The 17,568-nt window shown below is 38.9% G+C and overlaps 1 protein-coding gene across 1 annotated transcript in view; it reads right to left on the bottom strand.

Moving 5' to 3' along the window:
* LOC139720951 (von Willebrand factor A domain-containing protein 3A-like) overlaps positions 1–17,568 on the bottom strand; it is a 46,066-nt gene that overhangs the window by 15,815 nt on the left and 12,683 nt on the right. Inside the window, exons 16-24 of the mRNA XM_071632282.1 lie at positions 8,984–9,103; positions 8,510–8,584; positions 7,593–7,687; positions 6,282–6,601; positions 5,432–5,476; positions 4,706–4,810; positions 3,352–3,439; positions 2,378–2,506; positions 1,475–1,575 (exon numbers count right to left, since the gene is read on the bottom strand). Of these exons, the coding sequence (XP_071488383.1) occupies positions 1,475–1,575; positions 2,378–2,506; positions 3,352–3,439; positions 4,706–4,810; positions 5,432–5,476; positions 6,282–6,601; positions 7,593–7,687; positions 8,510–8,584; positions 8,984–9,103 (1,078 nt within the window). The remainder of the gene's footprint in view (positions 1–1,474; positions 1,576–2,377; positions 2,507–3,351; positions 3,440–4,705; positions 4,811–5,431; positions 5,477–6,281; positions 6,602–7,592; positions 7,688–8,509; positions 8,585–8,983; positions 9,104–17,568) is intronic.

Genomic DNA, 17,568 nt, shown 5'->3' with positions numbered 1-17,568 from the left:
CTAATCTAATACTTACACACAACACAGACAGCACTGCATAGAGACACATGCTGTTTAACCTGGTAGTTACTGATGGCAATTGTGCAATGTATTAAGTAGATTTTATTGCAGAGTAATAGTCTTATGAGAGGTAAAAAGACACAGCTCCGTTGTCTTGGCTAGTTGCATGAAGGTGATACACAAAACCACAAAAATGGCCTGTGTGAAGTCAAGATGGACTGTCACATTATTACACTGTCATTAATCTTCATGTGTATACACGCCCATGTTACTTCTAAAGTTCCCTCACTTTGCAAAGGATATTGAGTATATTTGACAAACAATATATTCCCTATGGCAAGACTGGAAATGAATTAATCTCAGGCCTCTTCAACTAGAAGAACAAGAGGAATAGACAAGAGGAGAAAGAACAATGTGAAATGTTAAGAGGAAGAAAAAGAAGAGGAAAGATACAAAGGGAGACAAAAACATCTAGTGCATTTTTACTGTATCATGGTTTGTAAATGCAAATAAGGTTTTATGAATTTCTTTACAATCATTTGAAATATGTCTTAACCATTATTCTTCTCTATCTGGTGCATACAAACACAAAAACTTACAATCATGCTACTGAAAGCAGACCAGACTTTCCAACCTTTCTTATACTAAAAAACAGGGATGACTTGGCTCAAATGTAGGAAAGAAAGAACTGCTCCAACAGGAGCATGTAGTAAAATTATTATGAAAAATAGGAATCTCCTGTTGAAACAAGAGCTGGGAATGGGCAAAATTCAGATTCTTTCCTCCAGATTCAGAATGGTTGGGAGGTCTGCATACATACATGCAACAAAAGTACAATTTCAGTCAAACCTGTCTATAGCGACTATCGTCTATAGCAATTACCATCTGCCGTATGCGACCATTAAACACAATACCTCCAAGAGAAAAGCCACATTAATGACCCTGTCTACAGCAGCCACTGTCTACAATGGCCAGTTTTTGCGTCTCCCTTGGGTGGCCGCTGTAGGCAGGTTTGACTGTATAATCTTCCACTCCAACCAATCATTATTGTAACAGTTCTACATTGTATCTTGCCCAGGTAATATTAAAGACACCGTTTACCACTGGGACCAGTGATTTTAAAGATGTTTGAGTATCACATTTGATGCACATGTGTAGGTCAGTTGTATCACTAAACCTCCTACCATATAACGATTTTGCAATAAAGCCTTAAATATAAGGAGATCCTCACTATTTTTTTTTCAGAGACAATTTTATCATAGATATTGTTTACATATTTTTTTTTAATACATATTTACTATTACTTGATTATACTGATCAACTTTTTTTACACTGGTTGTTTCTCTCCTTAACTCACATTTTAGAACTAATCTGAAGCTGGGTTTTTGTTTCATCTGCAAATGGTAAATAATGCCTTTAACCATCAAACCCTAATGGCACAGTGGTGATTCTGAGGAGGTGACAAGGTTCCTACCAGATTGGAGGTCATGATGTCTTCTCTCTCCGGTATACATGGGTGGGGGATTCCCCTCTTGCTCCCTTTCTTGCTCTCAGGGTATTGCCTGTACACAGTACCTGAAAGGTATAAACAAAGAGAGCATGTGGTAGCCAGTCAGTGGTACATACTGTAGTTAATGATGTGAAGGGAAAGAATGCCACTGAAGATACATTTTGTCTTTAAAGTAGAGCATGATACCAACATGGTTGCCAAATTCAAACAATTTGGTATGAACTGAGATGATCAAATGCCAAGGCATCTTTCACTATCATTTTGTTGGAGACTTTAATGTCTAAGGTTACCATGGCAACATCTAAAAAAAAAGCAAAACATAATCAAATAAACAAACAACAAAAAATGTCATCAGTAACACGCACAGAGACTCCAACCACAAGCATCTCTTAAACAGGAGATTCACCTGCCTGCCTCCCCTCCCCCCAAGCAAACTGGAGACTCTGAACATGCACACATCACTAGTATGAAGCATAACATCCCTGTGGCCAGAGTCCAAGGTTATAGATGCTCCCTGGTGTTATCTTTGCCTATTTTTGAAGACATACCACAAAACTAAAGTTGGGCAGAAGAAAGCTGAATCTTAAAGGGGAGATCATACATCCTAAGCAGGGTCACGCTAGCTAGAGTGGGAAATTTTGCAAACATGGCCTTATGATGGGTCAAAGCAGGAGGGTTGGGGTCTCTGCATGCATGGAAAAACAATTCAAAACCCTGACTGAAAGACAACAGTTCTTGAGGAAAGCAAATTCATCAGGAAATATTGTTTCGCAGATGTAAATACTCCCCCGTCCCCCTAATTGCTCAGATTTTAAACAATACATTCAATCTTAACAAGTGTGTGGATGAGATGGGTCATACACTTACCAACATCATTCTTGTTTTCTGTGTAGAAGGCCTGCTTCTTGGCGCTGCTGGGACGCTTCTTTTTGTCTTTCTCCAACCCGTTCTTGGTCAGGTGGTCCTTTTTGTGAGGAGTCAGAATGGGCTCCGGGGCTGTATGAGAAAAACGCATAACACTTTTTGATTTCCATGGACAAATAATGACAAAACTATCTTATACTGTAAGCAAATATTTGTCACTACATATACGGAGAGAAATTGATTAACACTGGGATGCTGCAAAGAGCTGTTTTATTGCAGCTTGGGCCCCATTTTAAAACAGGTTACTGTGATAGCAACTCTTGCTGGAATGGCAACTGTCAAGGTAACGGCAAGAACGCAGCTCACCGACTGGCTATTGCTACGGGACGTTGCTATTCCAGCCAGAGTTGCCATCCTGACATCTTTTATGAAACAGGGCTCAGGTATAGCATTCTTCATGGTCCAATAATTTTTTTTTCTTCTTAATCTGCAGAATAATTATTGAAATGTGGCATCACACTACTCAATGGGAAAATTCTTAGTTTCTCAAAATCCGATCCACTTATCAAGTTCAAAGCTTTTTAAAATCTTTATGTGTGTTTCAGATGACTCTTCGTGAATGGGCCTGGCTGATTAACTTTACACCAACTACAAAACATGTTTCTCAATGCTCATGGATCATGACATCAACAATCAGATGTACATTTCTTATTATATTATCTTTTATATCATCATTATCACCATCATCATCATCATCATCACCATCATCACCATCATCATTATCACCATCATCATCATCATCATCATTCCCATAATCATCATCATCATCATTATCATCATCACCATAATCATCATTAATACTATAATTCTTTCAGTTTAATCGCCACTATCTTCCCCGCCCTCTTCTGATTTTCAGGTTCTGCCTTCTTTATGTCCTCATTAGTTGCCCTTGCAATAGAGGCTTATATATAACGTACGTGTAGGCACCAGTGTCTTCTTGTTGGCACTTGACGGTCTCCAGGCTGTAGACTTTTTCTCCTCCCTCTCCTTGTTATCCTGAATTTGCTGTGACGATGGAAGACATGGGGAATATAAATTGTCAACACAATCTCTCTGTTTAACTCTTTATGTGCCACGTTCGCACACCTGTCTCTGTCGACGGCATGCCAACCTCGAGTACTCTGCTCAAACGCACAGACCCGCCCAAACTGATCGATAAATCGCCAAATGCCACAGTACCATGAAAGCGTTTTTCGCGATTCCATTCCTGTCACATGTAGCGTGCATCTTATGTGGTGATTGAATATCAAGCCGTGTTCTCTATTTCTGTCACTTTTTTGTGTGCAAAAGTTATGCCTCTTCAATAATGGAGTTACTGACTGGTCATTTGAAAGAAAAGCCACCATAGATTTGTCATACAATTTACATCAAAGCAAAGCTCGGCATTTCTTCACAACTTTGCTTATTACATGTACAGGGTAGCAAATATCAATAAAAGTATACATTGATTTGAAAAACAGAATGTTTTCCTAAAGCACGACTACATTGCTCTCTCAGAATGATTTGGTACAAAGGGGGTTTACACCATGGCGCATAAAGAGTTAAAGACACTGAAACCGTACACCCACCAGTCACTGAAAGCAGCCCTTTAGATTCATAGACTGTTAAACTGTTGCACTTATTCTGTATACTTGTAGAGTATCTTCATTATGTTAGCTCTAGTCATGTACACAGACCATCATTAAAGTTTGCTAAAAGCAATATAAGATATCTATATTTAGCATTATCAACATTTTTGACAGCCCCATACAGTTTGGTATTTCTTAACCTTTCAGATACTATCATCACTGTCAAGCAAAAACGAAACACAAATATATGAACCGTATCTGAACATGACAGAGGTTTATGATTTATATGATCAACAAAGCTTCTTGAAGGCACGAAGTGCTTATGAGGATGCAATACATATCAGAGGAGTACAACAGGGTGCATTACTGCTGCTAAAAAAAATGTCAACTGCATTGGCACCTGTTAGATTCTTTAGAAACTAATTACTGTATAAGCTCATTATTATCCATGTAAGTTATTTTCCCCGAGGGTTTAATTTTCATGAATTTCGCGAATCACTGTTGGACCACAATTTAACTACACGCGAAAACATCACCCATGCGCTAGTGTAAGAGTGCACTTACGACAGCTTCGTGTCAATTTGCGAAAACAACATCTCGCGAAAATGTCCATGACCTCCTCATTTGCAAAAATATCTGTACACGAAAATAAAAGCTTATACAGTATAAGATCTCAGACAGATTGCGGGCGTGTGCTACTAACCAATCTTGCCAGGCTTAAGCCGGTGTGTTTGGGGACCGTCAGTGCTTTCTTTCCAGAGGATGGCCTCATGGGGAGCATCTTCATCTCCTCCCCATTCCTCTGGTCCTGTGGGTGTAGAAGACAAAGGGTGGATGCAAAGTTAACCCTTTAACCCGTTCAATACGGGAACTTGGTGACCTGTGTATTAAGTCTATGGAGATTTCAGAATTCAGTATGGAACGGGTTAAATGCCAACATGTTTTTAGTTCTATCATCTATCAAACCATTTTTGTTGGCAGTTCACTTAATTCAATTGGACACGTAGTCATAATAGAGAACCGAAGTGTGATGTCATAGCCAGTCATTGCCATGGAAACTGGTTCTAAATAACCTCGAGTAGCCTGAACATCTGAGAACACATTGGTTGCTAACAATGTTCAAACAAAAGACTGTGACATCCTCATTTCTGTAGTCTATGCAAGTTGGACAAACTAATGCAAGTATACCAATGTGATAAGAAAAATCCAACAAGACTACTTTGGTGCTGTTTGAAGGTATTTTAATTTTCAGTATGATGGGGTACAGACAAGAATTTGTCTATCATGAAGTCTGCTCTTGAGATAGACTAACCCTAATTTCAACTTTCTGAAGTATTTCTGAAATTTTCTCCATTTGCACAATTGCATTTTCGAAATGCACATCAACTAATTTCCAACACTTGAAAGGTGCATTGTGATATGGACTTACATATTTCGGTGACCTCTTTTTCACAGAGTCCACCAGCATTGCACACTGGAAATGAAATATCAGAAACAAGTCAATGGACATGATGCAAGTCTCAGAGATGTTGGTTACACAATGCAAACAAGTAATGGCTGCTAAAAAAGATTCTTGAATATTATCACTTAACTAAAATGGTTTCAGCAAAGACAATGAGCACATTTTAAATCAACAAGAATACACTCAAGAAAAGTATGAAACCATCTACAAGCTGGCAATAGCGATCTGTTGAATTCACAACATTCTGATTTTAATCCACTTGAAAGGTTGAATTAATAGATACAAACAGATGTATAGTATTAAACCACTAAGATTCAGTCTGCATGTAAGAATGACAAGTATTAGCTCGGAAAAAAAAAAGCTGCATCATTACAAATTTGACAGAAATGACAAAGAAGTTTGACAAAACTGCACAAGAAACAGATCATCAACACTCTTTACAATTGACCGATTCTGTGACGCGCTATGTGTATTTTTGGCATGGGCAGCGCCATTACTGCGGTGTCTCAGCCGACCCCCCCCCCTCCCACTCCCCCACCCCTCTCCCTACATTAGCACGCGCATGGAATGAAAAACTGATGCATGGTTGCTTTAGCCAATAGGCGTCTCGTACTGAGTGCGCAAATGCTTGCTTAGTGCGCGAACCTTTGTTACATGTGCGCGATAAACATGTTGCCCGTGAGGTGGGGGAGAGGAGGGGAAGTAGGCTGGGACACCGCAAAATGAGCTAATGGCTGCGACCAGTGCCACAAATTGTCTGCTGCCCTCAACGAACCCGAATCGGTCTATAAGCACAATTTCTTTTGAATGGACTCACTTTTTGTGAGTAGTTGACAGCCTTGTCCATTTCACATAGAATCAGCTTAATGTCATCACTCTCAATGATCCCCGTCTCCCTGAACCAATGGAATCTCCCGCCCGTCACATGACCCAGGGTCCGAAGGCACTCCGCCGTCTGAGTCACGTTGGCGTAGCGTCCCGGGACGGCCCCGTTGGCCCCGTCGAAGTCATCCACATTGAAGAGGATGGAATGGACCTTGGTGGCTTGACCAGCGGCCGCCTCCTCCATGTAGGAGCAGATGATGTCGGAGGGCTGGTCAGGGATGCCGCTCGTGAAGAGGTAGAGCCCTCCGATCACTGGACGTAAGGAATTCACAAGAGCAATGCAAAACTTGATAAGTCTGTTGGGTCTTCATTCACAGAAACAAATACGTCTTGAATGATAGTGATATGCAATGCTTGTGCGCTATCAGCTGCCTCAAGCAAGTGCAGTAATCTCGATATCATTTGTAAAAACGTACACATGTAGCCAGAACGCGCACACATCATTCACAGAAACACATACAACACAAACACACCTAATGTGGTATTCGTCTCGCGTGGGTGCTCTTTCATATCTTCAATTTTTTTAACTCTGAAGAACATTTAGTGCTCCCCATCCTTGAGATTTTCATATCCATGTATAAAGAAATAGCAAGCACAGACTTTATGTACCTACAGGTGCCATTATGATGCCGTCTGCACACCATATCATCAGGTGCAGTATGTATCGGTATAAGAGCCATCACACACACATGCTACACAGCTACACTCATATTGTAGACAAATCTAAAGGGAAATGTGTAACACTGCTTACCTCTTTCCTTTAGATACATTCATGTCAAAGAAAACATTTGTGTCACTAGATACTCTGTCAGGGTACATACCCTGTAGCATTATCCTAATCTGTTATGACACTGAATATCAAGCCTGAATACTCCTGCTCACACATGTAACGCAGCTATGGTGGAAACTGAGGACCTGTTTTACCCACAAGAATTTCACCACATAACCGAGGACCTGTGTGTAAGTAGGACTCTTGTCAACCAAGGACTCCTTCGTATATTACCATCCAACCGAGTACTTATTACAATTATGCTAATCGAGGACCTACAAACATGTACCCCAACATGCAAAAGCAGACCGTTTTGAATGGTCTGCGTACCGAGGACGTCCTCGGTTCTCTGTGTCCCCAGTTTAAATGTAAAGTTTGTGTGTGTGTCCTCGTTTTCCACCATGGGTAAGTGCAAACAGTCTTGAATAGACCACAACATGTCTTCTTTTTCAATATTTGACCCTTTCTCCTGACCTGAGTTTCTCTTCCTGTCCTCCTCGTTCTCCAGGGACATTCTGAGAGCGGCCATAAAATTTCTGCTTCCACTGCACTCCAGACCAAGAACCCACCTGCAAAAGGCACAAAGACAAAGAGGTTGATTAACAAGATAACCAACTGATGCATTAGAAGTGACTCACTTCTTTAACCCTGTACAGTCCGGCATCTCAAACTTCCCCTCACATTGTCAGATATCAGCTTGCCAATAGTAATGACCGGGTTAAAACCAACATACAAGAGTTAAAGGTCAAATTCACCTTCATACATGTGCATTGAGGGAATGCAGTAACATTACTAGAACACATCAGTGAAAGTTTGAGGAAAATCGGACAATCTGTTCAAAAGTTATGAATTTTTGAATTTTCAGTGCCACCATCGCTGGATGAGAAGATTACTATAGCTTGAGATGTCACACACGTAGAACGATATAAAGAAAATATAAAGAATGTTCAGCATATTTCACTTTTCTCGAGTAATAACAGACTTGCCTCTTTCAAAAGGTAGGGAAATAATAGTAACAAGTTGAGGGAATGTGTACTTTCTTCAAAAATTGAAATTTTATGGAATACTCTTTATATTTTCCTTCTACGCATTTTCATTCTATGCATGTGACATCACAAACTGTAGTAGTCTCCTCATCCAGCTGTGACTGCACAGGAACTCCATAAATTCATAATTATTGAACGGACCATATGATTGTCCCCGAACTTTCACTGATGTGTTCTACGGATACTTGGTGCATGCACTCAATCCAAATGTATATGAAGGTGATCTTGTCCTTTAAAGATTGTGCTCCCTTTTAAGCTTGATTCTGAACAATGACTTAAAGCCTATTAATTATGGACATGGTATTGAGAGGGGTAGATACACCAGTACAGATCTCCAGTACTCACTTCCAAGCACTCTGTAGATTGGCCTCTGTTGGTTCCTGCAGGCAAGGCCTCCAGCTTCGAGCTGTGCTCCCAAATCTAACACATAGAGAGGAGAATAACAATGTCAGTATCAATCAAAACTACTTCAACAAATAATATTCATAGTAATGATGATGATAAAAATGGAAATAACAATAGTAATAACAATAATAATACATCATTATTATCATCATTAATAACGATGATGATAATCATCATTATCATAATCATAATCACAAATAATGATAGTAACGATAATGGTGTCAAACGACGGGCAATATGATTGCAATAGCCCAGTTGAGCCTCAGGCACAGGTGAGTTAATAAATACATATACATGTACACTGTATGGATAAATGGGAAGATTGACAGATAAATGGAGATGGAGAGAACGACAGATGTACAGACAGACAAAGACACAGACAAAGGGGCTGACAGACAAGAAGGACACTCCTACCCAATGATGTTGAATCCCTCCTTGTTCGCCAGCTGCTGTTCCAGGAGGAGCCTCAGCGAGTGCTGGATGTGGACCAGGTAGTTGACGTTAGACTGGGACAGGTCTATGATGAACACCACTCTGGATGATGCATATAGAGAACAAGAAATGAGGATGCAAAAATATTCAAATCTATCTAAACACATCCTTCACATTTGCAGAGCATTCCGTATAGCCACTGACACACAGTATCATTGGATTGACAGACACCGATGGAGACGGACGTGGATCGCTAACTCTCTCCGATAGTGGCCACCGCCCCATTTCTTCTTCCCAAATCCCTGACGAAGCTGTACCGCTTAACCCTATGTTTTTTCTCATTTTGATAGTCTATCGAAAACTGTTGACTCTCGTTGAAACGAAGTTTCCAAGGAAAGCTGAAAATTCCCAAATTTGAACAGTTTCATCGTTCTCAAGGTGCTGTATTGCAAAAATGGCGAGCCGCACTACGCGACAAACCAGCAAGGATAGAGTGCCCACTACCCAACATGCCCGGGGAGAGGTGAGCCAGCGACCCCAAGACAGCGGTAATGCCGAACCTACCGAGCCAACGCTAGCAGACATTCAGCGAAGCATAACTAGCTCATCATCAACTGTGTGTGCTAAGCTTGATGCACTCTCACAGGAGATTGGCACTATCAATAAAAAACTTTCTGAACTGGAAGACTCTACATCGATGAACTCCGCCAGGCTCGACGAACTTAAGAAAAAAAGGCTTCCAGAGGTAGAGAAAAAAACGGCGGAAGAAATCTCTAGGCTTCAGGACAGTTTGACATTGATGGAAATCTACTGTCGTCGCATGAACCTACTGTTCTACGGAATAAAGGAAACCCCCGACGAAAACGTGGAGAATCTGCTTAGAGATACCTTTGTCTACCTAGGGTTGAGCCACGACGAAGCCGCCACCATCGCCCTGGTCAATGCGCATCGACTTCCCCGACGCAATGCACCCACCCAACCCAACGAGGGCTCTCCCCAAGCCCCAGCCCCTCGCGCCATCATCGCAAAATTTGTCTACATGAAGGACAGAAATAAAGTCCTCGCTGCGTTTGATGAGCGCCAACGCCAGCGCCAGCCACGGTCAGCCAACGCCTCAGCTGCCACTGACCCGCAGGAAACCCGCAGAATAACCGTTCGCACGGATCTCCCACCCGCCCTTAAAGCTACGAGAAGTTCCCTCGCGAAAATCGCGTACAACATGAGGAAGGAAAGAAATGTTTCCACCAAAATATCAGTGGCTGGTACCAGAGTGCTGCTCTACTGGAAGGAAAGAGGCACAGCAGTGTGGAACCAATACAAAGATTAAATCTTCATTCCAATCTTCGGCTAAGTCATCTACTGCGTTCGTTAGTTTTCTGCTTTTTTTCCCTCTAAACATCTTCATGTGACCCAAGGATTTATCAGCACAAAACTACAGCGTTTACGGTAAGCGACGAATCCCCTATCGCAAACTCTTAGCGCAACTTATCTGGTTAGTTCACCATTCCACATTTATTTTGAAGAAGTCCACATAAAATGTACGTGCCCTTCTAAACCTCATTTACTACACAACTGAGCTTTGATACTGATTTACATTGTTATCACTTTTACGAGAAGAATGAACTTGATCTGAAAGGTGCTGATGCAACCTGTGACTCTGTATTTAAACGCTGTGTATACCAAACTAGTCGATCTTGTTACGTACGAACACCGTCTACAGTACGTTTTCCAACCAGCTTGTTAACCAAATCTAATTTGTAATTCACAACTGGTTTGGACATGAACGGACGTCGTCCATAGTATGCTTCCCAGTAAAATCGTTTCACATTATAAAAGTCCATCTGAAATATGTAATTTTAACTGATTTTGACACGAACGAACGTCGTCCTTAATAGGTCTCGCAGGTAATTCGTATTTCACACCTTAATTTGTTAATCATACTCAGTTCGAAATACGTAGCCACACCATTACAATCAGTTTGCAACAATACTTGAGCAGTGTGTTTTGTGCTGTAGCCCACTGTTGTCTTATTACCAAGGCAGTCGTTGTAACCGGATAATTGTCATTTATTTTACCCTTACCAAATTATGTTCAACGACTCGCCTAATGCTGTGAAATAATGTAATATTTGTTTTTTCTACACAATTTCACGGATTGTGCATTGGTATGTACGTAAATGGCTTGACATGAATCTTGTTGCATTCAACTGCAGGTTATATTAAACCCAATATGAATGATTTTAATACATTACCTCCAACTTTATTGCTGTTGTTGTTTTTTTCTCCAACAGCAACCAAAAAGTAATGACATTGGGTACATTGTACCAGTAATATGTAATTCAGAATCTGTATCATAATGCTTTTTTTCCTTGTTTACAATAGAAAAGGGTTGACAAGAGGAAAAAAGAAAATGTCATCTCTGCTCGTCATTCTGTTCACATGTATAGGAGGGAGGGGTGACCACAAATTGTCTCTATTGGAATCGGTTAAAGAAATGTATAATTCCGTTCTCGTGTTAATGGTATTCCTGCTTCTGTTCTCAGAGGTTGAGACAGTTGCGTTTACCTTGTTTGATATAGTAAGTTTTGATCTATGCACATTATGTTCAACGTCATTTATTCCTTCTGTTTTTTATAGAAGGTATATCTATGTTGAAATGCCAAACGCAAGCTCCACAAAGATTTTTAATTTCTTTTATATGTGTGCCAAGCGTGCACTTTTAAATGCCTATGATAATAGCACAAAATGTATCGACACAATCCTTATTTGTGACCACATGAACTTGTCCCTTCTTTTTCTGGTATGCAGATACTCCAGTAGCCAAATTCACACCCCCTGTCATTATTCCACACCCAGTGAACACAAGCTGTTAACATGTTTCAAGTGTTTCTTATTTTCTGGTTGTAACCGTACAACCGACATTTTTGCTGTCAATGTCTGTACGTACGTAGCTACTCAAATGTGTCACATTTCTTCAAAGGGGAAAATAGTCATTCCAGTGTCTCTCCCTGCTTTTTATACAGTTTTCTTGCTGCTTGTACTGACAAACACAGGTATTTTTCTTTGTAAATCATCCCGTGAAATCCCTACCTCAAGACAAAAATCGTACTCGCACTTCAAGCTTGGTTTACGCATAATGCTTGCTCATGTTTTGTTTAAAGACATTCCTTTGCCAGCTACTCAAGCATCTTATATAACTCAGACAGGTGAATGTCGTCTTCTCCCTAAACAGCAAGCAGCAAACAAGTTCAAAAGCAGAGTTTTGTGTCAACAAGTTTATGTAATACCCACTGTTCTGAAACTTTTTCACAATGGCTGAGTCAAATAGTGTGAATGATATGAATAATGGAATCGTTGTTATGTCTGCTTATGCACAAGACAAAGAGGATGTACCCGTACATGCCACAAATAGCGAAGAGGGTAAGAACCCTGATATAATTAGTTTTTTGAACTCACAAGCTCACGAACTGATACTTGATTCTGATGTAAACGACACCAGTCGTCAAACACCACCTACAGAATATCACATTGAAGGCGACATAATTTCATTATCTCATTCTAATCCAAACCAATTTTTTATTTCGCACTTTAACATAAGGAGTATAAACAAAAACTTTGATCAATTCAATATGTTCGTGAATCAAGTTAAATTTGATAGTCAGGTTATCGGAATCAGTGAAACCTGGTTAAATGAAACATCACCTTCTTCGCTATTTACCATTGATGGCTTCACACTTTTGACAAAAAACAGGGCAGGTAAAAAAGGCGGCGGAGTTGGGCTTTACGTCACTCAGAATTTGAATTATGAACTCTTAGACGAATTCAGTTTAATGTCTGAAGTTATTGAGAGTATTTTCATTGAAATTAGGGTTCCAAATAGAAAAAGTATTGTTGTCGGTGAAATATACAGACCTCCAAATACAAGCCCCACTGAATTTATTGAATCTTTATCCGTACTTTTAGCTGATAAATATTTGGAGAATAAAAGTTGTTTCATCATGGGTGACTTCAATTTCAACCTTTTAGACTGTCATACCAACTCCGCATGCCAAGATTTCCTCAATGTGATGTTATCCGAGTCCTTTTCACCTCTTATAAAGAAGCCCACTCGAATTTCAGATGTCACAGCAACTCTAATTGACAACATTTTTGTTAATAGTTCTCTTTCCAATATCACGTTTGGTGTAATAGTGTCTGATGTATCCGATCATTTTCCGATTTTCGCTGTTCTGCCCAATGTTAACATAAGTAATGCCTCTTTTTATTCGCCCAATTCTGGTTTTCGAGAAATGTCAGAAACTAATCTTAATAGACTTAGGGAGAGACTAGGATCCGTTAATTGGTCAATTGTTAATAACCAAAGTGATGCAAATTTAGCTTTTGAACACTTTTCACAAATATTATCATCCGCATTCAATTCCATTATACCCGTTAAGCCATTTACTCGTTTAAACCGTAAAAAGGTTCCAATGAAACCATGGATTACGAAATCTCTCCTGAGGTCTATTAACCGTAAAAATGCTCTTTTCTACAAATACCGAAGTGATCCTAACAGTCGAACTCGGTCTCGGTATGTGCATTATCGCAACGTTCTTACATCATCCATACGTTTAGCCAAACGAATGCATTTTTCAAAGCAATTTATCAAGCATAAAAATGACATCAAGAGTACGTGGAAGGTGATAAATGAAGCGCTGAACACTAAAAATAACATCGAACCACCTAGGCATATTATTAATAATGATAAGTACATTGAAGATGAAGCTGATGTGGCAGAAGTATTCAATGAATACTTTGTAAGCATAGGACCTAATCTTGCCAGCACTATTCCGCATTCAAATACTGATTTTTATTACTTTCTAAAAGACCAGAATCAGCAGTCTCTTTTTTTTGAACCTGTCATTGAAGAAGAAATCAAAGATATCGTGCAAAACTTGAACACTAAGAAAAGCTCTGGATGTGATGGAATCACCAATTTTCTCCTTAAAAACATCATTAATGAAATAGTTATACCATTAACACACATTTTTAATTTATCGTTATCTACTGGCATAGTTCCACAAAAAATGAAAATAGCTAAAGTAGTACCAATTTTTAAAAAAGGACAAAAAGAATCTGTGACAAATTATCGCCCTATATCTTTGTTAACTTCATTTTCAAAACTTCTTGAAAGGTTGGTATATACGCGCACACACAAATTTCTCGAAAAGTGTGAAGTTTTTTGTAACTCCCAGTTTGGTTTTAGGAAAAACCACAGTACGACCCATGCCTTACTCACTTTTATCCATAAAGTTGCTCATGCTATAGATGATGTCTCCCACACTATTGGAGTTTTTCTTGATTTTTCGAAGGCCTTCGACACAATTGACCACGATATTTTGATTTACAAGCTACGACATTATGGTATACGTGGGAAGGCTTTGGACTGGTTTCGAGATTATTTATCAAACAGAAAACAATTTGTGAGTATAAATGGCCGTGATTCTCAGTTAAAGTTAATTTCATGTGGTGTTCCACAGGGCTCCTTACTAGGCCCACTATTGTTCATTTTGTACATTAACGATCTTCCTAGTTCCTCGCCAATTCTTTCCTTTATATGTTTTGCTGACGACTCCAATCTGTTTTTTACACACAGAGATCCTTATACTCTTGTTAACACAGTGAATAAAGAACTTAAATCTGTGCAATCTTGGATATACGCCAACAAATTGTCACTTAATATTGATAAAACTCATTGTATGCTTTTTAGCAATAGTCTTAAAACCCTTCCTTTTCATATTAAGTTTAATGAAACTGAATTAAATCAAGTCAGTAGTATAAAATTTTTAGGGCTTTTTATTGATAGTGATTTATCTTGGAAATCCCACGTTAGTTATTTAAGTAATATTCTTTCTAAAAATACGGGTGTTCTTAATAAACTTAAGAGTGTTTTTCCAAGTCAAATTCTGCTTAATCTTTATTTTACTTTGATTACTCCGTACCTTAACTATGGTATTCTTGTGTGGGGGAATGCAACTAGAAATCTTCTTGATATACTGTTCCGTATTCAAAAACGTGCCATCAGAAATATCAACCATGTCGGATATTTGTCCCACACGAATGATTTATTTTTGAAAAATAAAATACTGAAAATATCAGATCTGTTCAGTTACAACGTCGGCATATTTATGTACAAATTTTCTGCCAACGAGTTACCGGATGTTTTTACTAGCATGTTCAGAAAAAACTATTTGATTCATAATTATCCTACCCGCCAAAGTGACGCATTTCACCTTCCACGTACTCGAACAATTTTCGCTAAAAAAACGATAATGTATACGGGCCCTAGATACTGGAATGACCTCTCCCCCGAAATAACAAGCTGCTCGTCTTTATATTCCTTTAAACGTAAATTAAAAGAGTTTTTATTGAGTGCATATTTTGCAGACACTGAACAGTCGTAATGTCTTATGTAATACTGTGGTATGTTATTGTCCAATCAAACATTTTGTCAACACGTTACAGATTCCATTTAGGGTCTTGCCATGGGGCTCTCTGAATTCATCATTAGCAATTCCACACTCTACTTCGTTTCCCTCTCTTCCTCTTTCCCTCTGCCCCTCTCTAACCTTCTATGCAGAGCTTGACGGCAGGCACCAAATGGCTTAATAGTTGTACATGTTACTTTTTGTGTCTTACTGATCATATCCTGGTGAAAGTTTTAATGCAACAATAGTTTATAGTATATACACCAAAGTAGGCTGTATAATAATGATGGCTCGGTCACAGTAAGTTCATATTAATGTATAGTTTGTTTGTTTTTCTTCTACTTCTTTTTCTTCTTCTTTTTTATTACATAAAATTTGGCAACCTTACATCATCATTCTGGTCTTCTATCCGTTCTCCGTTTCTTTTTCACAAACACTGATTACTCGGGGCTTACAGCCAAACAAGCTAGCTTTCATGTAGGTCCCGTCATACTTCTCTTTGATCAACCCCATTTCGATTTCGATTTTGACCAGTTATCATTACATGTAATTACTGTGTTATCACCATGTATATTGTTTGTTTTCTGCACATTGTTCACAAGGTAAAAGAACTTGTCTGGTTTCTGTTGTAATGTTCTTAAATGAGAAGTATGAAAATAAAAAAAAAAAAAAAAAAAAAAAATACCTGTAAAGAAAGGTGCACAGTTATTTATATACACTCCATCTTCTTCTGTGTTTAGAATACAACTAGTAATGACAACCTTCAGTCAATGCCAATTTTTGTCAGTGATTCCTTTCCTCAAAAGACTTGCAATATACTGGTACGAAAATCTGTCTCATCTTATGCATGATGTAACTGTACATTTCTACCCCGTGTAACTGTTACCACGCTTTTCAACTATTTTTTCTTCATTCAATAGTAGTGTGCCTTAGTAATAAACTCACATGACTGAGTATCGTCCCACTTATAGTAGCTCTCCCCTGTGGAGGGTTGCTACAAACAAAAGAGACAACTAGAAATGTCGCTATGGCGACTGGTATGCCTCCGCCATAATGCATGATTCTCCTAATAGGTCTAAATAGTACATGTGGACAATGTGTGATTACATTTTCACAAAACTGGCAAAATAATGAAATGACAAGTTTGTCACAAATGTGTTGAATGTTCACCTTCCTTGACCTTGGTTTAATTGGATGAATAGGAGAGCATGTATTTGGGGATTTAAGGACTTTAACTTGACTTTCACCCATTCATATATTTATGCATTCAGTAATTTTCATGGTACCGGTATGGAGAAAAAGTGCAATTTCTGTACTGAATAGTAAATTGTTACCATGTTCATCTGGCCTTTGACCCTAAAATTCATAAGATAATCACGTTCAGGTAGAACATGCATAAATATGCAGTAAGTTCCACGATAAATTGAGCCACTTCCGAGATATGGAGGGAAAAGTTAGTTCAGCACTTTCACTTGATCTTTGACCTTTTGACCTTTGAGGCAAAAAAGAAAAAAAAAAACTCTCTAGAGAATTTCTATTAGGTTACACATGCATACACCAAGTGTAAAAAAAAAAAAATAATAATCCTGCTGGCATTGCATGAACATGAGGGAAATAGTAAAATTTTGAAGTGTTGCACTTGACCTTTGACCCCTGACCTTTGACCCCATGAACCCTACATTCTCTAGATAATCACTGCCAGTCAGTACATGTATATACTATGTTCCATGAAGATACCTTGAACAATTTTCCAATTTACAGAGAAAAAAAAGAAGTTTTAATACTTTTACTTGACCTTTTGACCTTTGACCTTTGACCTCATGACCCAAACTTTCACCAGAGAATCTAAATTGGGTAATACATGTATACACTAAGTTTCAAGAAAATATCTTCAGGCATTGCATAGATATGGTGGAAATAGTGAAATTTTATGTATTTGACCTTGACCTTTTGACCTTTGACCTTGACCACGTGCACCCAAAAGTTGATAGGCACAACTTCACCCCCTAATACACATACATGCCAAGTTTCATTAGGATACCTCAACAGGTTTTGATAGTTACCTTGTCCACAAAATTCATTACGGACGGACGGAAAGACG

This window comes from Diadema antillarum, unplaced genomic scaffold (assembly GCF_040938485.1).
Source record: "Diadema antillarum isolate AM-2024a unplaced genomic scaffold, OU_Dant_1.0 scf00000135, whole genome shotgun sequence".
Classification (NCBI taxonomy): Eukaryota; Metazoa; Echinodermata; class Echinoidea; order Diadematoida; family Diadematidae; genus Diadema; species Diadema antillarum.
Note: the sequence above shows the minus strand (reverse complement) of the source record. Positions and strands in the feature narration are given on the sequence as shown.